Source organism: Monodelphis domestica, chromosome 5, assembly GCF_027887165.1.
Source record: "Monodelphis domestica isolate mMonDom1 chromosome 5, mMonDom1.pri, whole genome shotgun sequence".
Taxonomy (NCBI): Eukaryota; Metazoa; Chordata; class Mammalia; order Didelphimorphia; family Didelphidae; genus Monodelphis; species Monodelphis domestica.
In genome coordinates this window covers 274114610-274139132 of record NC_077231.1, presented here as the reverse complement: position 1 = coordinate 274139132, position 24523 = coordinate 274114610, and the positions used below count along the sequence as shown (strand labels likewise).

Below are 24523 nucleotides of genomic sequence, written 5' to 3'. Positions count from 1 at the left end.
GGTTCAAGCCTGGAAAGCAACAAGATAACCCACTCTTTCATTCTGGGGACTTTGCCCTCCATGTCACCATAGGTAACATTAGCTGTTTTTTTGAGGCAACATAAACCGTTGGGATCATATAGAACTAGAAATCCTGTAAAGCCCTCAGATCTTTTTCATATATATATTGTCAGGTAGCCAATTCTTCCCATCTTCTCGATATGGATTTATTTTTAACCTAAATATGAAAATTAAACCATTGTAGAACAAAAAAATCTATATACATCACTACAGTGAGAAAATAAGAGTTCCAATGATAATAAAGATTTTGCAGTTTAAAAAAAATATAGTGCTTTCCCCCCAACCTCAGAGAATAGAAGCAAGGTTTTTGTTTCAGAAGGCATGTGTGTTTTGGGGATGTGCTCAGAAAGATCAATGGGATTTACATTCTCTGAAAACATTTGACTTGCTTGCTTTCCATTTCTGAGAACTGGAAGACTAAGCAATTCTCTTCTTCAGCCTAGCAAGCAATTTCAACATCCCTGAACAAGAGCAATGCAACAAGAGCTTAGGGAAGATGCTGTTATTGTTCTGTTCTGTCTTCTGATAAATTTTATTTAAGTTGAAACCAGCAGTCTGTCACCAGTACTCTTCCTTTGAGTGTAGACCTCTTTCCCATATTATGATCATTAGTCTAATTTATCTCTATCCTTTTGGATCTTCTATGCTTTACTCAAATTTTTCAGTGCACTATTAAATTACTAAATTTAAATCCATGCCAGAAAATAATTGTCTGATTGAGCCAAATATCTAGTGGAGAATTAACACTTTGAATAATTCTCAATCTACCACTCTATATTATCTGTGGTATACCCTCTTTGAATTGCTTACTCTATTTTTGATAATCCTCCAAGGAAACTATGTGAATAATAGTTTATTTCTATCAAAGTTTCCCCACAGGAAATATCCATCAATCTTTTGATTTTATCATTTTAAAATCTTAAGAAAATATTGAGGAACCTAACAAAGAGTAGAAAAGATGGGGAAAGGACAATGAAAGGATTTCCTAATTTTTTCCTATAGTGAGTAAAGCAGACAATGAATCAGATGGAAGGATTTTATTCTTAATTTTGAAGCTTCCATACCATAATCAAGGGTAAAGAACTTCACTTTCCACTCTTTAAATCTTCCTTTCAAGAAGATGGAGGCTATGAGACAATGCTTAATTTGTTTGTGAGATGCGCCCATGAGGATGCTATAAAAAGCCAAGCCTTATTATTAATGTGCCAGTTTTGCTGAGTGGCTCTGGTTTATTTATTGCTATGTAACTGCAATAAGTGCTGCTGTCTTTCTTCTCAATGAATCACAGCATAAACAAGTCACATTTGTGAATTCAATTAATCCTTTCATGAATAAGAAGGAATTCAGCTGAAATTGTATGGGACTACCATTGATTTGTCTAAAAAAATACATTATCTTTTCTATCATGTCTACTATTCTTAATTTCAAGTGGGAACCCTGTGAGTTGATTTCTTCTTAGGAGCAATAGCTCTTGGGTGTGATCCATTCAAGTATTTCAAAAGTTATATTAAAAAAATGCAACACTGAGGATGCTAATGTCTGCATTAGATTTGGAGGGAAATCATTCTGAAGCTATTTATAGAACACAGTTAGAGTCCTTTTAAAGTAATTGATCATGTCTTATGGAAAAATCAGCAGGTCCACACATATGTGCACAAAATGTCTCAGGAAGAAACACATTTGTAGAATTTTTGAAGTAATTTTTTTTATTTTTGAACCCATAAAACAACCCACTTTTAACACTAAAATTTTAAGAAAAAGTCTAAGAAATTTCAGATTTTAATATATATAGTATAAATCTATACAGTAATAAATTAAATGAATTTTCAATTTTGCAGATTAAAATAGAGAATACTTCCACACCATTTTGCATTTTACTTTGCTCTTATATTTTGGTATGCTTTACATTAAAAATACATGACTGACACTCATACCATTAAGCCTTTTATTGAAAAAATATTATTGCATTTAACTACATTCCCAGGAAGTCCTTGAATAACCTAAAAAAGCTGCATTGCATATACAATAGTGCAATTTACTTAGCTACTATATAAAACGATTTGTACAGAATACAAAACAGAATTACTAGTTTATATATTTTACCATCCAGAGTGTTATCCAGTTCATATACAAAATAAACATTTTAAAAATCAATTGAGTCATAAAGAATTAATGGGAGAAGCACAAAATAAATCTACACATTAGCTATTTTACAGCAATCCCTTCCCCCAGTGAAGAAATGAACTTCGGCACCATGAATAGGGATCCCTATAATTAAAAATTAGCTAAATTGTACCAGTATTTGATATGGTTTGACGAACACTTTCAATTTAATGTCAAACAAAGTAAAGTAGAACTCAAAGTAAGGGTTAAAGAGGGAAGGAGAGTAAAAAGGGGGCAAAAAGAATGTGAGATTTGGGGTATCTCTCAAGTAAGGCCTATTCATTTTCATAATTGTTCCCAAACAGAAATGGAAACTGAAAAAAAAAGCCCTTCAGCTTAAATCTTGAATATTTGTGTATTCTGAACTTAAATTGTTTGGTCACAGGATCTGTTTTAGTGTAGCTTTTCCAATCCAGCGCAAAAAAAAAAAAATCCTTCAAGTGTTTTACTAATAAAAGTAGTAGTCATTAACGGTGCTAGAGAGAAATTATAACCTCATGAGATCCTCTAGACCCAAATGATGTAGGCAAAATTCATATGCTATATGGAAGGTTTCAACATTATGAAAAAGTTTCAATTAGAGTATCAGGCTATACTTAACCATTTCTCCTTGCATTCAGATTGAAGTTGTCATATGCTTTTTAATGATATTCACATTTTCTAATGAAAGCAAATTTCACTTCATATGGCTAATCCAATTTGAAGAGTCAGATTAAACCTTATCTAGAAGACTGCTGGACTAAACATCAATTCTCAACTTCATCAGGTCAGTTTCACACATAGATACGGCAGGTTTATCCACTGATATTGAAGATTTGGTCCCTTAAAACTTTTGAGAAATTGGAATCGATATTCTATGTTTTCCTTCTGAATGTCAATTGTAATTTGTTTCAGGAAGATAATGGAATTACATAAATTTTAGATCATATTGAACCTAATCTCACCCATTAATATATGAGGCCAATTACAAAATATTGGGAGGGGATTGGGTGGCACTGATATGTTCAAATGGTGTAGTATTTATAATATTGAAAGAGGTTTTACTTAAAGGACTCAAGCAACAACCAGATGTCACGTCCACAGGAAGTATCATATTGGGCTATTTCTGTGAAATGTTTCATTATTGAGAGGCTTTAGTATTATCCGTCTCTTTTGGAAAGTTTTACTATGATATAATAAAAGAGATTATTAATTCCTAAAAGAGACTAAGGAAAAGGAAAGGCTGTCTAAATCTTTGGATGATATTGGGAAATTTGAGATTACAGGTGTAATAAAAATGTTTACAATCAAACTCAGTTAGGAATTATACATTTATATATATATATATATATACATGTGTATATAAATAATGTTATTATTCTTTCTATTTTAAAGTATTTTATTTTTACCAGTTCATTATATGTGTAGGAATGATACCAAGGATCAGTCACATCCAAACAAGTGTATAGCTGAAAAAATGCTGTTTATTTTACATTTAATCTCAAAGGGGAAAAAATGCATACTTTAGTCACTGTTTCAGTTGTATACTTCCTTTTTGGGTTCAGAATTTTAGGGTTGGTATCGTAATAAATAATGTTTGGTGTGTCTGTGTCTTAAGAATAATCATACTGACCTATTGAAGCTTAAGTAAATTAAAATTAATGTTTAATTATCTATTCTGACAGGGTGCCTTAAAGGCTACACTATTTGGTAGGCAACCTACTAAGACATTACTCTATCCCATTAATGTATTAATAGAGGAAGAAGTGGATATTATAACTAACTAATAGCTAAAATAGATTTTAGTAATCCAATGACCATGCAATATCTGTTTTGTTTGAGGATGTCATATAGCTATCTGCCACCATCAAATTTCCCTTCATAGATATGTTTTACTCAAAATAATATTAATTACTTTGTGTTCTTTATGTAGATACTTACTGGAAGTAGGATAAAAAGAGAGGGATGCGTTTAAAATATTATATCTGGCAGAACAAATCTAATTTTCAAATAAACATTTTTGACCAACAATTCATAAATCAAATTATATCAGTATGTTCAAACTGTAGCTCATTCTCAACATGAAACTAAAACTATTCCTATGATTGCATGTAACATTTTTTCTTGATCATTTATCCTATTTCTATGTTTTGAACTATTTAAAAACTCACTGTCAAAAGTACTATGCACACTTAGATACCTTGCCCCTTTTTTCATTTTGCTGGGTTCATGTATGATTCTGTAATCACCATTCATTTTTAGAACTTCCAATATATCATAAGCCATCTTCTGTTTTTAGAGACTTTGTTCAATATATGACAGTTAACTTTTCTCTGAACTTTTTGGAGTTTGATTTCCTAATAGCCAGAGAAGTTATTTGATCATATCTGTTTGTCCCTTCCTATGCTATCATGACCTTTGAAATGACAGCAATTTCCACTAAAAATTCCCATAAATTCCATTTCCCTAAATTCTTCTTCCATATTGGTCATGACACATTAAATAAAAGTACCAATAATCAGTCCTTAAACTTTTAAAAGAGATGAAATTGGTCAGTGAGGAAAGTAAAGAATTTCTTTTAAATGATATCTTTTGAGAACACCTGGAAATTTGAATTTTTGTACAGATAATTAAAGCTCCATTCATCATTCTACTATAGCTCATTTTTGGGTGCTAGATTTATTATATTGGGAAATTATATTCTATATCCTAAAGCATGTTTACAATTGCTGCTTCCACTTTCTTACTCCCCATTTGTTCCACTACATTTTAGAGTAGACTGAAATGTATCTCAAAACATCAATGATTCTTGTAAATTCAATTGTTTTTATCTTTAGTACTGGTTCTCCTTGACCTTTCTATAATTCTTCTTTGTTGCTACTCTCTTTTCTTGATGCTCATGACACTACACTTCTCTTAATCATTCTACCTCCATGAGTTTCTCTTCTTCTTTTATGTTACTGTACCTATTTCACAATATTGACTTGATCACCTTTTCTCAACTTTCTGACCCTTTATTATATCATCCATTTTCAGTTGACCTATCATCTATGTAATTTATATATATGTATATACATAAAAACCTCTATTCTGTACTCTAAGCTCAAATTCCAAAATAGCTACTAGTCATTAATATTTGGATATTCCATGAAGTGCTTAAAGATAACCTTTCAAAATGACTTAACCATTTCTCCCGACCAAACATCTTAATTTTCCTATTTCTCTATTAACTTCTTTCTCACAATTACTAACATTAATATAATCAGTCTTCTTTGAATTGTCTCTTCTTCTGACTCTTCAACTAACACTGTTACTATGTTCTGTCATGTCTATCTCTGAAATATTTCTTATTAACTATATCCTCCTTTTAAATCAAACTGCTGCCATTTTAGTATTGATCATTTCCTTTCAAATGCAATATTTTATTAGTTTCTAATCAACATCTCTAGTCTTTCACTCCTTTATCCACACAATACACCAATGAAATAGCAAACATCTTAATGCACAAGGCTGATAAATTAAGCAAACATTTATTAAGTACTTGTAATGTTCATAAGCACTGGAAATATAAAGGTTAAACAGTAAATATTCTCTTTTAATGGACTTAAAATGTAATAGGGATATAAAATAAACTTGGGAATATCATAAAATAATTTTGTATTATAGTTAGGAGCATAAGAGAGGTCAGAATGGTATAAAAGATTGAAGAAAGGAAAGACTGCTCCTATTGTTGGTATAAAGAAAGGCATCCATGGAGAACGTAGCACCTGAGTGGGGGCTTGAAGGAAGAGGAGGAGTTCATAAGGCAGAGAAAAGGACACCATTCCAGGCATGGAGGCCAGCTTGTGCAAAGGCACACAGGCAGATGTGAGATATATAGCAGAGGTAGCAGTGACCAGATATATCTTTTGAGTATAAGTGGATGAAGAGAGGAGTCTCTAAAATGACTCTGAGCTTTTGAGGCTGGGCAGCTGGAAGAAAGATGATTGGATTAACAAAATAGAGGTCAGGAGAAGAGGCATGTTTGAGAAGGTAGATGATATCTAACTAGAGTTCACCTTTCTTATTTTGATATTTAAGTCCTACCCCACTCACCCTCTTAAAAAGCCGCTTCTAATGTCTCATTTCATACTTATCTCACAGTACTCTTTTTTTGAATTCATCTTAGAATCAATACTCTGTCCAATATTGGGTGCAAGGCAGAAGAGAAGTTTAAACCCTAGGCAAGGGAGATTAAGTAACTTGCCTAGGATCACACAGCTAGGAAGTTTCTGAATCCAAATTTGAACCCAGGACCTCCCATCAAGCATAGTGACTTGAATATCTATCGACTAAGTTGCCCAGCTGCCCCCTACTCATGGTACTATTAAGCGAACTTTGTTGAAGCCAAACAAGACCTGACATTTTTTAAAAGCACAAACAATGCCTTCTCCTCTACTTTACTCATATTGCCTGCCATAGCTAGTGTCCTCATGATTGTAAATTAAAATCCTACTTATATTTCAAGGCTCATAACACAGTTATTTCTTCAACCAAACTTTCTTGCTTACATTGTAAACTATCATGCCATTTAAAATTACTTGTGTGTTTCTATGATCCTTCATAAATTTATTCAATGTGTCTTTCCCCTCTGTAATAATATTCTCTGTACATAGCAGGTACTCTATGTGTCTGTGTTTTTTAACTGAACTGGATCTCCCAAAGAGCTGTATCACTTTTAATTTTTTCTCATTTTATTTTCACTTAAGATGTACCTTTTCATAGAGGTATTTATCTTCTTGACAATGCTTTTTTCCTACTTATATTTTTCTGGACATTTTTGCCTATTCCAATCATAAGTTCCATCTCAAAAAGTCTTGATGATACTTTTGGAATCCTACTGATTAAGCTTCTTTCAGGAAAGTCAATTCAGAGGAATGAGGAATTTTTAACAATAAAACTTTCAAGACAGAAAAGGAAACAATCATGATGAAGAAGAAATCCTGGACATTTTTCTGAAAACTAAAAAAATTAAAAGTTATGCAAAAAAGAAAGAAGCTAGAAGAGACTTTTAAAAAAGATGAATAAAATAACATGGCATAATCTGATTAAAAAGTAGCACCAGGGACACTAAAAACTCAGGCTGATGAAGAAAGCAAAGATCAACAAAAAAGGGGGGTTAATTATATTGTGGAAAATAGGAAGAGAAAAGAGGGCATATGATCACTGTTTGGGTGAATGTGATGATGCTATCTTCTAAATTACACTTTGATTTCTTTTTTCTATGGCAAGGAAAATGCTTGTTGAACTGCAAAGGATGGGCAGGGTGTTAATAATGACTAATAGGGAACCGATAATGAAGAGATGAAAGGAAGTAGTAATAACACTTGACCCAGATAAATTAAATACTAAAGGGACTAAAAGAAATGGGGAATGTGATTACCTGACTCACTGTCAGTGATGTCTGAAAGAGTACTGAACTACCTAGTTACCACTGAATTGGAGAAGGAGGGCACAGGTTGTTTGAAGAGCGTGGAGGAGAATATCTGCAAACTATAGGCTAGTGATCATGACTTTGATTACTGAAAAAAGGCTAGAGGATATTATTAAAAAGATGGGTACTGAAATCTAGAAAAGGAAGTGAAGGTTATAAAGAGTTATATAAAGGTAACAAAAAACTTAACATTTCATTTTATGCCAGGGATTTGTTCTCATTCTCTCTCTCTGTCTCTCTATCACTAATATAACTTAATATTGTATTATGATATATACACACATTTATATCTACAGTATATACATATACACATTTATATCTATATAAACATATGTGTATGTTTACATAGATTAATGCAAATATGATAAAGTATTTCTACCATTCTCTAAAAAGCAAATATGATGATATTACAAGATTATAGTACAATAAGATTTGAAACTGACTGAATGACTATTCTCAAAAATTATCCATTAATGGTTCTATACCAACTAGTCAGGAGGTATCCAGTGGAACTCCCCTAATATGTGTTCATATCCCTATACTGTACAACATTTTAGGTAATGACTTGGATGGTGGTGTACATACAATAAAGTTGGGAGAGATAACTAGCATACTCTATTGTAGAATGTGGATTAAAAAAAGAATTTAACAAAGTAATATCATAGATAAATAAATAATATAAAGATAAACAGATAAATAAAAAGTTTTATATTTGGGTTTAAAAATTCAACTTCACAAGTTTTGGATGGAGTATTTATGATAATATAATTTTGTATGAAAAAAAAATATGGTGGCTGCAGAAGATGGCAAGCTCAATAAGAATTAGTGATGGAGCATCCAAAAAGTTAATTCAGTCTGAGGTTTCATTAAGGAAAACCTAGTGGAAGAAATGTTCTAATCCCTTTGTTCTTGGCCTTGATCAGACTAAATCTAGAATATTTTTAGTTCTAGGTGATTCAGTTTTTAAAGGAAAATGGTTAATAGTACAGTGGCCAGTAAAGGCCAGGAAGAATATCGAGGAGCATTGAGTTACAACATTTGAATCTCAGTCAGAGGAACTAGAGATATTTAACTTGAAAAAGAGAAAACCTGATGTGGAAAGGATATGAAAACTGTTTGTGTTTTTGAAGAAGTTCCATAAAGAAGGAAAACATTTATTTTGTATACCTATGGGAAGCAAAACCTGAAACAATGAGTAGAAGGTGTAAAGAGACTTGAAGGCAGGAAAATTTTCCTAACTGATTGAGTTGTTGATATGTGACCCATCTCCCATATTTCTATTTTTCAAGGAGAAACTTCATGATCAGTGGTTGTGTATATTTTAATGATTCCAAAAATGATATGAACTAGATAACTATTAAAGTACTTTCTAGGTCTTAAATTCTGTGATTTGGGATCAGTTCAGTGACTTTCTAGCCAAAAAGATTCTTCCTAGTCTTTATAGGATTGACTCATCTATTTTTTTCAGATATCTTAAACTAGAGACACCTAATTATAACATGTTCCTCAAAACTTTCTATGTGATCAACTGTTTAAATTTTAAGCTACCTGTTATCTTCCAGATCTGCCATTGGCAGTTACCACGTCATTCATCCCCATGAAAAAATAGTCCACCAGTTCTAACTTGAGACAAAACTCAGCTGATTGAAGCTTTCTTAAGTTGCTAAGCTTGTAAAAGGAATAACACAACCTCTTGCTGGTTTAAAGTAGATCTTCAAATCATTTTAGGCTGTATAAAAACTAGTAATTTTGGTATTAAGTTGAAATCTTAGTTTCTTTCAAAGATTTCTGGTTTCAGTTTTCATATCTGTTGATATATGCAGGAGCATAGGTGGTAAAGAGATCCAATTTTGAATCTTATATAAAAACATAACATTATAATAATGGGTTGGGTCAATTATCAAAATCTGTTTTTGTCAAATCGGTCAAATTTCCATCAACACAACAATAAAATATATAAGAAAAAAAAAGAAGTTCCATTTACCTCAAACTTAGAAACTCTTCTAAATAAACCCTAGCTCATTTGTATTTTCTTCATGATGAAAGCATTGGAGAAGATGGAGAGCATCAGCAGACAAGAGAGGAAAGAATCATTTACTACCTTTATGACCTGGAGTGAGTGATCTAACTCCTCTGAGACTCAGTTTATTTAACTGTCAAATATAATGGGCTGATCCAAAGTTCTTGCTGGCTCTTAATTTGGGATCTACAAAGTGAAGTGTAGGCCACTTGAAATCTCACTATTACATAGTTTTGCTCAGCTCTCTTCAGGTGATGCACCTTACAGGATTTTTCTGGAGTTTTGTTGATATTTCTTGTGTCAAGCCATGCAAAATTGCATTTTAAAGGAGAACAATTGATTGACTCCATAAACAGTATTAAGGAATATGATGTGTTTTTATGGAAAATGGCTTATGAAAATATAAAACATTAGTGAAAAAGTCACTTATCTCAACTTTAATTTCTTTGTATGTAAAATAATAAAAGGTGGGTTAGACTAAGTGATCTTTACTAAAGCCTTTTCCATTTCACAAATTCTAAAATTCTTTAGTGTCTGAGAGACACACCTTTGAAAGGAGGAAGCTAAATCTTCCATACCTACAGTTTCTTTAAAATCACTCAAGATTCACTTCTATGGCATCTATTCCCACATAAATTAAACCAAATGAATAGTGATTGGTGCATTTCATAAGTACATGGAGATCTCTTTCCAATTTTGGAAAATAAACCTTCCCAGAAGCAAGGCAAGTTTACACATGAAGTCACATCTACACCTCTCAGCAGGAAATAACCAAGTACCATGATTTGTACTAAGGGTCAATAGTGTCATGATGCACTTTAATTGCTAAAATTGGTGAATCTTCTCTGCCCCCCACTAGAACATGGGGTACAGTTGATTTTTTCAGGTCTGTTTTTACCTTCTCTGGCAAGCTTCATACCTTTTTAAAACTTTAGTGATACATATTGCCTTATTTTTCCTTCTTTCATGTTCTCCCACTGGCCAATTTTTTTTTAACATTGTTATTACTTCCTTACCCTTGGAATTGCCTTCCTGCCTCCCATTCAGGGCTAGTTCAATGATACAATAAGAAGCTTTCCATATATCTAAGGATCTAAAGAAATTCCTTAGTTCTTTCACCTTTTCAGTTCCTAGGATCTGCTTGCATGTAGCTTGTATATTGAGTGGTTACTTCTAGTTCTCTTGTTACAAAGTGTTCTTTCATTTAGACAGTTCAAAAAACATTGGAAGAAAGAAGGAATATTTTTTTGCTGTTGTTACCAAATTGATTTGTAGCTTTGTTCTAAAATAAAGGATTCAGATATATGATCAAAGGTGTGACAGGGTTCAAATGGCACCTAAAGAAAGTTGGAATAAATGAAGGAGGCAAGGGCTAGAGTGCTGGTGAAGACCAGTAGTAGGGACCAGCTAACAATGTGGGGGACATAGGAATGATGGCACAAATCCCAGATGAAAATAAGATAGGGGAAAAATGCATTTAAGAAAGGGGATGCAGGTATTGTCCCTACTTAACAAAAGGTAACATTGGATCATAAAGATAACTCATTTCTATTGTACTGCAGAGTGTTTAAAGTACTTGCTTTGAAACGACCCTATAGTAAGATAGTACCTCCATTTTATAGATGGTGAAAATGATGCTCCAGAAAAATTCTGTGGTTCTCCTAAGGTCACGGAATAAGTGAACATGAACTTGAACACAGTTTTTCTGATTTTGTGACTAGTATTATTGCCATTATATAGTAATTTCTCAATGAGGACAACATAGATTTTGTGGAATAGCAATAATTATTTTTATTAATAAAATTTTAAAACTATAAAGTTTGGTTTATAGTATATCATTTATGAAATTTTGAGCAAGATATTTTATACATTATTAAACAATTAAATAGAAATTTAATGTTTTACTTTTATAAATGCTTTGTTTTGATGCTAAACATTTTTCTCTAAAATTATTTTCCTTTTGTGTTTGAAAATGACCAGATGATAATTTTCTAAGCACTGTTAGCATTTTAAATAAAGTCCATATTCCTATTCTTTATGATGAATGGAAATTATCACATTTTTCATATCAATTATAATTTATTTTGCATAGCTCATCCAATATCAAATACTAATTATTTGTGAATACTTGTTTTCATAAGAAAATGATTCGTGTTAGAGCCTTTGGGTGATAGGAAAGCATCTGAAATGAATTTGACCTAACATTTTTTCATTGTATATAGTCTTTTTCTACCTGAACATAAGATGGCAAATTAACAATTATCCAAAGAATTTGGTCAATGTGGACAATCAATCTGTCAAAAGAAACATTTTTCCCCTTTAAGAACATACTTTTTCTGAATTAATTGCATTTTTTTTCCAGACAGATCCATAGTCTTTTTGCATTTGACAGGCCAATCAACACTTAGCATTTTAGTCAAAGAACCATTTTGTGGTTCTTGTTACTAAATGTATTGGTTGCTTTGTGTATTCAAATCAATCAAAACAATCAAGTCAATATTGCATGTTAATTATAGTTCATTATTTGTCAGCTGACATTTTTTTCCTTAAATGCCTAGAAGTTCAACCTAAATGTTGAACCATGTCTCCACATTTGTACCTTTTTTATGAGAAATTATTTTAAAGTTAGTGGTATTGTTCTGTTAAGGGAAAAATATCATGTCAAATACTTGGTAATTAATCCATATTTATACATGAACCCAAATCTTGCAAGTTTGCAGGTGCCCAAAACCTTCAATTTTCACCATAATTGCATATCTCATTTCCAAAATATTTTTCAGTGAGTAGATACAATCTCTCTTCTTAAAATGTTCCACTGTTCCTCCCCCAGCATAGAGAGGTCATTAATTGTTTGTTAGTTCAAGTGAGCAGAAACATTCAACACTTCTTTGATTCGACTGAACTGCTGTATCTGACCAGAACACGAATGATGACAAAAGTCTTGCCCTTGAAATACGGGTTGAATTAGAGGATTTAAATGAATAATTGAAGCTGTCACTGGATTCAAGTGAGGCCTGAACAAAGTTGGAATAAATGTAGCATGAGGCAATGGCTGGAGGGCCAAGTGGGATGGGTGAATATGGGTAGCAGGGACTAGATGGATGGGGTGACCAGCCAAAAATGTAGAATGTGTAGGGATGATGGCAGGAGTCAGAGGTGAAAATGAGATGGGGGCAAAATGTGTTTGAGAGAGGGGATGAAGGTGAGCAACAGGGAGGTGACTTCCATGATGATTCATGGAAGCAGAGACAGCAAAATGTTGCAAAAGAGTGTGATGGATGGTTGTGATGGATGTGTGCTGATGGACTGGTACCGATGGCATCACTGCCGTAGAGGAGAAGGCAGGAGGACCTGTAGCTTTAAGATGTTTGGACAGGAACTGCTTCTGCATGTGCTGTTGGGCTTGTAGCTGAAGCAGTCTATATTTGTCTACTTCCTCAGGTGTGAATGTTATGGGCTGCTGTGTTAAAGGGGGGGAAATGGATTTGTGGTAGGTTTCCTGATCTGGTTCACCATACTTCTGCATAGTGCTGTCAAAGTAAGTGTTGATATTCCCTTCTACTTCATTCATGTCCATGCTTACATCATGTCGATCAAAGATTTTTTGTTCCTCTTTGGTCTCTGTTGTATTAATAACACCAGAATATCTGATAGATGGCAGAGCACCAGGGAAATTATTTGGTACTGGGTCAGAGCTTTGTATAAAAGGTTGGGTTTCACTAATTGAAGGACTAAATTGTTCTTTTGGAAAAGTGTTCATTTTTATGTTTAGGGACCGATAGTCTGTTCCTATTTGAATTATATCTTTAAAAAGACAGTTCTCATCACCAGTGTCTGACAAAACTGTATCATTCTTTGTCTGTGATCCTTCATCCTTGTCTCTCTCAGCACTTTTTTGAATCAAATTGCCTTTATTATTGGAAATTTTACTTATGTTTGGTGTTTCTTCCATCAAAGGGAACACTGATGGGTTACCTCTGGGGGCTGGGAGCCTAATTGCAAAGTGACTTTGGGAGTGATCCTCCACTTCCATCTGGCATCCATCTGAAAAGACCTCACCTTTGTTTGTTTGTTCCTGACATTTCTCTGGGTGCCCTCCATCTAAAAGTCTCAGGACTGTCAGTGATGTTTTTTCACTTTCTGAAATGTGTAGTCCTGGGATCCTTGAATTTCCACTGTCCCCATCTCTCCATGGGCAGTTGATTGGCTCAGAGATATTTAATTTTCCCAAGTATGAATCTTGAGGATTTGCTATTTCCCCCTGAGTCTCACTGCCTGTCTTCATATGATCAGTTTTTTCTCTTAAGAAAGAGTCTATATTTCTGTCCCAAAGTCCTGGGTTTTCAGGTGATCTGTCACTGCTCCTAGAATACCTTGTGAAACAACTTTGGGTGCTGGGTTCCCCAGTAGTTTTGCTGGGTTTGGGGTCTAGACACAGATGTCTAGTCTTCCCCTGCTTTGACCTACCCCTGTTGTGAGTATATCTATATTTTGATTGTTTTTCATTTCTAAAACCACTCCAGAGTTTGCAGTTACCCCTTTTCTGACTTTTTGATTGGAACTGACTACTCCTTTCTTCATCATTGACACAAGAAAGAAAGTTATGCTTCCTAGACCATTCCATGTGCCAGTCCTTTGGGTGGCATTCTTTTCTACACATGTAAAGCACAGTATCTCTGCCATTTTCACTGGACCTATGACTTGAACAGGTACTTCTGTGGCTGCTTGTGCTATAAAGAGAAATATCAGAAGAACTAGATTGTCTGTCCAGTGATGATTTTGGAGAGGAGGATTTCCAACATCTATCAGAACTTCTATTCTGTTTACATTCTGAAGTCTCTCTGAGTGTTTGAAGGTGATTTTTATTCACACTTTTATGGAAGTCCTTTTCATCATTATTCACATTACTGATGCATTCTGCTAAACCAGCACTGAATTTCCAAGGGTCTTGGTTTCCACATTTATATCTCAAATGATTATCCCATGTAGCAGATTTATGCTTTTTAGTCCTAGAGACACAGGGCGAAAAGCATTTGACCTCACTGGTATTGGTCAGAGTTACCCTTTGGCAGGCTTGCAAATGTTCCTTCCAGGGACCCATAGGTTCTGTTTCATGTGGATGCCTCTCTATCAAATAATCCTTTTTAGAGACATCAAGATAAGCAGGCACTTTAGGATTTTTTTCATTCAAATTGTTTGTACTATATTCCTGTTCACTCACATTTGGCTCAGAGTTATTGAGGCCTGATTGATATTTTTTCAGGGACCATTTCTCATCTAGATTACATTTCATCTTCTTTGGTTTCAGTGACTGATTATCTTCTTGTATCACTACTCGTTTGTCTTTGATTAAACCTGAGGCTTGACTCTCTTTTTCTGTCTTAGTCACAGAAGGCTCCATACAACATTCAGCTTTCACATCATTCTGTTTATTAGCTCCTTTTGTGTTTTGAGAATGTTTGAAATCGAAATACAATGGGTTGCAGCCATAAGAGAGGCAGGGTTTAGTTTTTGTAAATAACAGAAGCTCAGTGGGCCACTGGAGGTTGGTGCTGCCATCTTTGCTGAGCACATGGAGGAAAGGCAATGCTTTGGATTCTTCTCCATGAATTAGTGTATCTTTTACAAAGGTTTCCATATTTCTTTTAACTGAACCTGCTTCTTCAATGGATTTTATTCTGTTGTCCATTCTGGAGCTGGGATTTAACTTAACTGAATGCTCCTGTCCCATTGGTGATGGAAACTCATCCAGACATTCAAATAACCTATATTCACTGTGCTTATATGTGTTCTGTGGTGTACAAAAGGCATTTGTTTGGTAAAGATGATAGCTGTGGCCTTTTGGAGAGTCCTCAATCTCATTAATTTCATTTCCATGTTCTTTTTCTCCAAATGAAGAATGAAAATCTATACCTGAAAGATGGATATTAGTTTTGGACATGGAGGAATGGATTTTAATCGAGTCTTGTAGCATCCTATCATTAGGGTCATTTTTGTCCTTTAAAACTTTAGTTCTTATTGGAACAGAATTGGAGACCAATTTTTCTATATGTCCTCTGGTATTATTTAAGACTTTCCCACCAGTGAGTGGCATGTCTGCATCTGAAAATGCATAACCTTTCCAGGTGGTTGTTGCCTGTTTTGTTTTATGGGTGGGTGATTTGGTACACTCACATGTTTCCTCTGTGTTCTCATTGAAAACTGAAGCTGAGGATTCCAATTTTAGATGAGCTTTTTTGGAGAAAGAGAATGAGACTCCAGTCCTGTGGCAGGGATTGCTGCCATCAGAAAGTGGTTGTAGGACCCGACTTCCAAACAAATAATGTCTCTCAGTTTGGAATGAGCGTCGATTTTGCGTAACCTGGCGTTGTTTGTTGGAAACGCTTCTGGTGATGCTTTTACCTTTGAGGAAGACAGAACTCTTCACATATCCTGCATTTTTGACATCATTAAATGAGACAACTTCTTTTTGGAACTGCTTTTCTGGGGCCACTCTTGGTGCTTTAAAAACTGGTCCACTTCCAGAAACACTGAAAATGTAACAAAAATAAGGTTACAATAACTCAGGAATTAAAGTCAGTATAATAGAAATTTGAACACTGCCATGATAGTCTCAGAGAAGGATTGTACTGCTCTTATTTCACTTAACAGATCACTTGCTCTGTTTTACAGTCTGGTAGATATTTCTGTTTATAATGGAAACTTCCAAACTACCATCTGATTTCTATTCTCACCTTTAAAAGCTTTTTAAAATAACCAACCACACCAAAGATAACCAGATTTCTGCCCTGTCTTTTCTTAGTTTTCTAAAGAAAAAAAAAACAGAAATATTTCTATTTTCCATAGAAAATCTCTTGCAGAATTATACCAGGCCCTTTGAAAAGAGCTCTTAAGTCATTTCCTGGGAACTTGAAAACGTTGTCCTTGGAATAAGCAATAAAACACCCTAATAAAAAGAATTGCATCTAAAGGATGCAGCGCTAGTTTGATTCTCTTTTCTGCTTATTCATTAACTTGCAATTTGGCAAATCTCAGTTCTATTTCTCTCTCATTTTATTGATTCATTTTTGATGATGTCATCAGCCTTCCTGGACTCAAATGAATGGTAATAGAACTTTTACCATGTATGTAACAGAAGTGAAATCCAGTCTAACAATGCTCTGAGAATACCAAGACCAGAAATCCAGCAAATCCCTGCCTACAGGGAGTTTATATTTTACTAGAGGGTAATCTCACTATCTGAAATACATTTCTGGAAAGTTTTCTTCTGTCTTTTTATTCATTCTGGTGTTCTATTCCTTCAGATGTTTTATTATTTAAATCTAAGCTGGCCTTTATATGCCCAGGTCTTAGCATAGGTCCATAGTATGTATTTCAGTGCTTGCTAACTCCTAAAATGGGAGATCCTAGCTTCAAATTTGACTTTAGACACTTCTGAGCCAGTGACCCTGGGCAAGTCACTAAACCCCAATTGCCTAACCCTTATGTTCTTCAGCCTTGGAACCAATTCTTAGTATTGATCCTAAGATGGAAGATAAAGTTGTTGTTTTGTTTTAAAAGGAACATGAAGCAAGACATGGGTTAAAATTTGAACAAAACTCATTAATAATATTGGTTGAATCTTGGTACTTGGCCAAACCCATTAAAATATTTGGCAATAGAAATAAAGACCTGTTTAAGTCCAAGATAGAATTGACACATTGCAGTAAACAAATCATAATTTCACTTAGGATAAATCCTCAAAATGGAGGAATTTTCCTATGAAAAAAATATGACTACTTTTCAGTTTTGATGTAATTAAGTCATTTACTACGAAGATTGCTTACCATTCATTTAAACAACTGTTTTTACTGGGAAAGTGCTATGCATTTTATAGCACTAAATTAATTAGCTGTATTAATGTTCTGCATTATGATTTATAGGTATACACATGGCAGCCTGTAAATTAAGTGGGTTTGGGAAAACAACTTCCCTTTTCTGAAATATTCAGTGAATGTGTCATAAAATCTCTGTTTCTGAGTTCCAATGGTTTATTAGTATAACTCTTGTTTCCTTATAATTATTAATTTAGCCAGCACTAAGAGGAAAATGCAAATGAAGTAATTACATCTCTGTTTGTCATCCAGCCATTGATAATGTCATTTACTCAAGGGTTTGAGTGAATAAAAATGATGTTAAAGAACTTACAGTGTAATCGGAGAGATATTACCATTTAATTTTCTTCTGAGGTTATAAAATAAACCAAGTAAATTATAGTAATCAATTTATACTAGGAAAATATATATTTAGGTCACATTAATAAGTTAAATGCTATTATTTGAGAATCATTCTTTGACTCCTTAAAGAGTAGATTAAATGACTTGTATTGGAAGAAGTGAAAATTGTAAAACGATAAGTAATTCATTTGCAGACTTTAAATATCAAAGCATTTATTGTACTTCCTTCCCCTCTTTGCAGGGGTGAATGATGGTGTGTATGGGATACTTCATGTACTGTTGGGTTCTCAGAAGAAAGGAAGAGGAAAAACACATTTGGAAATGAAGGTGAGTAAACACCAAAAGATATGTATATAGAAATATATATATGAATGCTTGTGTGTGTACTATATATGTGTATGAATGACTGATTTGAGCCAGCTAGGTGACATAGTGGATAAAATATTTGGAGTCAAGAAAATTTTTGTTCAAATCTTTAGCCTCAGATAGTTACCATCTATGTTATTCTGAAAAAATCATTTAAATGGATCCTGCCTCAGTTTACCCATCTGAGAAAGGCAAATATTAGCACCTATCTCCCAGAACTCTTGTCATGATAAAATAACATTAATAAAGTCTTTTGTAAATCTAGACATGCATTAATACCATCTAAGTGTTAGCTATTCTCTATATATACAAATGCATGTGAAGCATTTGAGACTATTCCAGGTGATCCAAGTTTGAGCTGGTTGAATAAAGTGATCACTAAGGAAGATAAAAGCTTTAAGGTATCATAGAAGCTTTTCATTCTCACCATTCAGACTGCTGCCTCAATTCAGCCAACTGATGGAGCCTCTTAAGTGCTTTTTCCTGTTTCTTCTCATCTTTCCATGATTTAGAAGCTACATTTCGAGCAAATTCCCGTTGTTTTAATTCCTTCAGTCTCTGCAGGAGAAAGTTAAAATGATTTTAGTATATGTGCTGCTGAAACAAGCACAGAAAGTTAAAATGAAAAGGAGTAAATAAACACATAGAACCATAATGGGTGTTCTTCAACATGAAAGTCTGCCATTTTGGTCTAAATGTATTGTAGCCTTCTTGGAATAAAGAGGATAAAAAGGTCTTCTCTTTTTAATTTTTTCACCCCACAGTCATTCTTCTTCCTACTTCTAGTACCAGACAGAGGTAAATAGACATCTTCCCTAGCCCTATGCAGAGCTCAGGGATCAGCCTGCCTCTTCCCCTCATTCTTACCGATCCCCTCACATTAAAGATGGCAGCTTTGGTTTTCTGATTAATCATGAGATTTCATATAAGTCCGTATTCCTCATTAAGTAGCAAACCAAAAAAGCAAGGATTAAATATCTATGGTTTGAAAGTAACTAGAGGAGAGACATTGTGTGAAATAAGGGGTAGAAAGCTGACCAGCTCCAAATCAGCAAAGTCCATCCAGGTTGTTAGGTGGCACCATGGTTAGAGTACCCTGTTTGAATTCAGGAAGACCTCTTCCTGAGTTCAAATCTAGCCTCAGAGCATAATTGTTGAGTGATCCTTGGCAAATCCCTTAACCTAGTTTTCCTCAGTTTCCTCATCTGTTAAATATGCTGGAGAAGGAAATGACAAACACTTTAGTATCATTGGAAAAAACAACAACAAAAAACAAACTGAGTTGGGGTAAGGAAGAGTAAGACATGACTAAAATGACTGATCAACAATGCATGTATACATGCATATATTTTATACATATATGCATAATTATGCATATAGTGCATTGCAATGTATAAACAAGCAGTAAATGCCAAAGATACAAAAGCAAAACCAAAAATAGTTCTTGCCCTCAATGAACTTATATTTTCCTACTTCCTTCTACTCCTTTTTGTCAAAGGAAGACATTTCAATTGCTTAAATTTAATTGAGAAAGAGAAGATGAGGTGATTAGCAGAACAGCTCTGGCAACCAGACTCATGTTAAATTAGCCCCCAAAGTGTTTAAAGTGATTTGGGGGGGTTTGTTTCTGATGCCAACATGGCTTGATATTTACATTCCAGGGCACTTCCAGACTGCTTAACTGTCCACCTTTTGGTCCTTTACTAAGCATAGATGATCACATTCAACCCCAAGTGTCAACACGTAGCCATCCAAGATCAAATGAACATGCCCTGAGCTCTCTGCTCAGTCCTAGATTTGTAGCACATTTGAAGGTCAGTCTTAACCCAAACAGAAAGGTTTAAAACTCTCCCTATAATCTGTAAGCATTTACTCTGTCTTCATTTCCAAGGGCAAATTTAAAGAAAACAGACAGCATCCAGGTATAGCAGAATCCGCTGGCTGTCAAGTGAAATAATCATGCTATGGTGCCTTATTCCCTACCTGGAGGACAAAGGTCAGACCCTTTAAAGAACATTAGCTTCTTCCTTGAGAGAGAGTTAACTCATGGGGAATTGTTGTCAAATGACTCTGCCCTGAATCCCAGACTGCCACTAAAGCAAGCAGAAAGAATAAGGTATAAATATGAACCTTTTAAAGTGAGAGGTATAGTGGGAATTCATGACAGGAGAGTTTACAGAAAACAGAGAGTAGCCACAGGGGAAATGGTAGTGTCAACCTGATGGTGTAATATAAGACATATGCTAGCACCTCCTTCACGAAAGTGAGAACTTGGAGTAATTTGATGGGAAGCTTAAAAAAACAGATTTCATTGTGGCATAATCTTTAAGGGGGGGCACAGCCATCATGTAGCAGAACTTCAGAACTCCTGCTGCCAACATGGAGATTTGGGGTGACTCTGAGATAACCCCAAGAGGAATCATGCCCATAATGAATGCCATCCCTTCTGTCTTACCTCATGTTTCTATACTAGTGGCCCCTACGAGACTCCTATCAGGAGAACTTCCCTCGCACAACCTTTGGGAGTACAGAAGGGTTGGACTGACCTTTTAATCCAAGGTATCTGTATTTATAGTCTCCAGTTCTCTACTTCTTGTTCCTTAGCCCTTATATGATAGAGAAAGGAAAGTTCTGGATCTGGAATCAAAAGACCTGAACTCAAACCTGTGTGACTCAGTCACTTAACTTTGCTGTTTCTTCTTTTTTTTAATCTATAAAATGAAGGCATTTGAATATATGGTCTAAGCCTGTGATTTTAATAATGTTTTTATTGAATTTTTCAAGGTCACACAGGTAGGAAGTAGGAGAGCTGGGACCTAAGTTTTCAGTTAAATCATATTGTTTCTTCTAATAATAATATGACGGTAGCAACTGCATTCTCATTGGAAGAGATACCCCAACCTTTAATTGTTTGCAAGAAATTCAACTTTAAGAAATGACACATACATTTGAAAAATGCTGTTTGTTGACATGTGTAATGGATCAGCAGTCACTAGAAGGTAGTCTGGTGTACACATTCATTCAAGAAAACAGAAACCATTTCTACCTGTCATGGAAATAGTGAGGAAAGTAAGCAGGGTATTGTGGGAAGTGAGGAATGAAGAGGGATGCCATTTCTTCTCTTGACAGGTTGAATGGTAATCAACAAAGCAAAGGGAACTGTTCTAACAATAGAAAGAAGGGAAAAAATAGCTGCATTTTCCCTCATAATGATCCAGAGTGGATGGCAGAGAAGTAGAACTGGAGAAAAAAAACTAATCCAACTATCATACCCAGGAGTTCACAAATGGGCTTTTGGGCACTTGACACTAAAAAAAAGTAGGAGCATGATCATTCAACAATGCTATATCTTTGAGCAAGTCATTTAAATTGCCTGGGCCTCAGTTTCCTTCTCTGTTAATTGAGGCATTTAGACTCTATGACCTCTAAGATCCCTTAATCTGTGATCTTGCAAAACCTAAACAAAGAAAAACTTGCTTTTCCAAACTGGGCTTGACTTGATGTCTAAGATAAAGAGAAAAACTTTGGTTTCTTCACTTGGGTTTATAGATTTAGAAATGAAGGGGACTTCTTAGCCAGTGATGCCAAATGCAAATAGAAACAGATCCCTGAAGGTGGCTTATTGATTGAGAAAATCATACATTCACATTGTCTATGTTGTATTATATTTTTTATCCATTTTGATAAACATTTCTCAATTATAGTTTAATCTAGTTCAGGCTGGCTCTTCTGAGTTTTACCATTGATAACAGTAGACAAGGAGTTTGACACCCAGAAAAGTGAGGAGACTTGTAAAGCGTCACTGAGGTAGATTGCATCTCACTTCATGGTTCTTTGCTAGCCACTCCTCCCAGTTTCTAACCAAGGAGGAGTAAGTAAAGTTGGACTGATCCAGATCCAAATGTCTAAATATCCAACATTTTCATTGCTTCCTTTCTTCATGGCCCCAAGACCACTTCAGGGTGATCTATTTCTCTCTCTCTCTCTCTCTCTCTCTCACCCCCTCTCCCCTTCCTAAAACCTTTAGTGCTTCTGGTGACTTTACTGTCCCTGTGACTTTCCCCAATCAAGACATCTAACCTCTTTTCATTGAGAAGCTTCAGTTCCTTTTCAAATATCCCCCATGAAAAATAAATAAAACAAATTTTCTGCCAGTTCCAATTTCTTCCTCCAAAACATTCCATTGATAGCTGTGATTTCTCTCCATCTCTCCACAGGTTAAAAACACATAAGTGATGAATAATAAGTCTGTTCACAGCCCCAATTTTTCCCTGTGTCTTCCCAAATTAGCATCAATATGTTCTGGTCACTCAGAGTGACATCAATAAACTAGAAGAAGCAATAGACACAATGTACCAAGAAAAAATGGAAAGGTCAAACTCATTCTATGAGTTGAGAAATAGATCTATATGCTGAATCTGATCATTTAATTCTCGGAATATTGTTTTCATTGTACCATTGAATTACAGAAATGGAAGGCTTCATCAACATTGAATCATAGATTCTCAAAACCAGAAGAGACATTAGAGTTCACTTATTCAAATTCCTTTATTTTCCAGGTAAGAAAAAAGTGAATCTAGTAGTGATGGGGACAGCTAGTTTGGCCTGGGTAGCATGATGTAGTGGGAAGTGTACACTGTACTTGAAATCAGGAGAACCGGGTTTGAATCCCTGGGCTATAACTTGGTACCTATGTAACCCTGAACAGAACATCACCTCTCAAGAGCCCAAATAATTGTACTTGCACTTTTTTCTATTATTAAATGGGTTCATTAAAAAAAAGTGGATAGAGTGTTGGGCCTGGAATCAAGAAGATTCAACTTTGTGAGTTCAAATTTGGCCTCAGACACTAGCTATGTGACCCTGGGCAATTTACTTAATGATATTTGCCTCAGTTTCCTCATTTGCAAAATAAGCTGGAGAAAGAAATGGCAAACCAATCCAGGATGTCTGCCAATAAAATCCAAAATAAGATCATGAAAAGTTGTATAAAACTGCAAAGACTAAATGACAACAAAGTAGCGATAGAGTTAGAAAAAGGATCTAGAGCTTGGATCAATCACTTAGTTTTCATGGGTTTCAGTTTTCTCATATGCCAAAAAAAAAAATAAGTTGGAATCAATGACCTTTAATATTTGTTTCAGCTTTAAGCCCATAGTCCTTTATTTTCCTCACTCAAAACCATATCATCTTCAGAGTCCAAAGGCTGGGCGTTTTTCATTCCCCCATATTAATCATTTAAAAGAGATGTTATTCATCCTAAGTTAGAAAATGTAACCAAAGAATAAATGCCTGAAACAACCGGACAAGCCTTCTGCTTCTCCATGTGAAGCCAAGGGTATATTCGAACCAACTCAACTAGCTGTGAGAGCTGATCATTCAGTTGTCAGTGTGAACCTAGGAAATCAGTAAATATCATAAATTAGGAACAATCTTTTTTTATTTTATGGATTTAAGAAAATGATGGAGAAAATGACAATACTTTAAGTTAGGCTTAAAAATCTATCAGGCATAAGTTTTTTGGGGGAAGAGGGAATCAACTAAATATTTCTTATCACTTCCCTACGTGAGACCCAAATACAGTTTTATTTTCAAAGGATACATAAAAATATATTTTATTGTTTAGGCATTTTTCACTGTGTCAAAATTTCTGTGACAGTATTTGGAGTTTTCTTAGCAAAGAGACTGGAGTGGTTTATCATTTTCTTTTCCAGCTCATTTTATAGGTGAGCAACTGAGGCAAATAAGATTAAGTGACTTGACCAGTCATACATCCATTAAGTGTATGGAGCCAGATTTGAATTCGTGAAGTTGAGTCTTCCTAAATCCAAGCTTAAATACTCTATCCAGTGTGCCACATAGCTGCCCCATAGCATATAGACATACACGTACATTATTCTTCAGATAACCCTAAAAAAATCTAAGCAAAAGTAAAATTAGAAAACATCCAGTTCCTGCTACATGTCCTATCTTGTGGGATCACTGAAGACGACAGATTAAAATTGTCTATTTACTTTTCCTCACTTTCTCAAACAGAGACTTTCTAAATATCAACCAAGAATTTATTAAATATCTACTTTGGGCCACTGGAGATACAAAATAAAAAGTAACATAATCCCTGTCCTCAGGAAACAACAGAAACCCTTAAAAATCTATGAAAATACATATAAAATATAAATACATATGAAAGTAAATGTATAAAAAGTAACATATTTAAATAAAAACATAAATATATAAAAAGTAATA

At 34.6% G+C, this 24523-nt stretch overlaps 1 protein-coding gene across 1 annotated transcript in view; it reads right to left on the bottom strand.

The window, feature by feature from the left end:
• Positions 1-11461: 11461 nt before the first annotated feature.
• The window catches only part of ZNF804B (zinc finger protein 804B), a 233724-nt gene continuing 220662 nt past the window's right edge, over positions 11462-24523 (bottom strand). The window contains exons 3-4 of the mRNA XM_056800669.1: positions 18705-18835; positions 11462-16225 (exon numbers count right to left, since the gene is read on the bottom strand). Of these exons, the coding sequence (XP_056656647.1) occupies positions 12550-16225; positions 18705-18835 (3807 nt within the window). The 3' untranslated portion in view covers positions 11462-12549. The remainder of the gene's footprint in view (positions 16226-18704; positions 18836-24523) is intronic.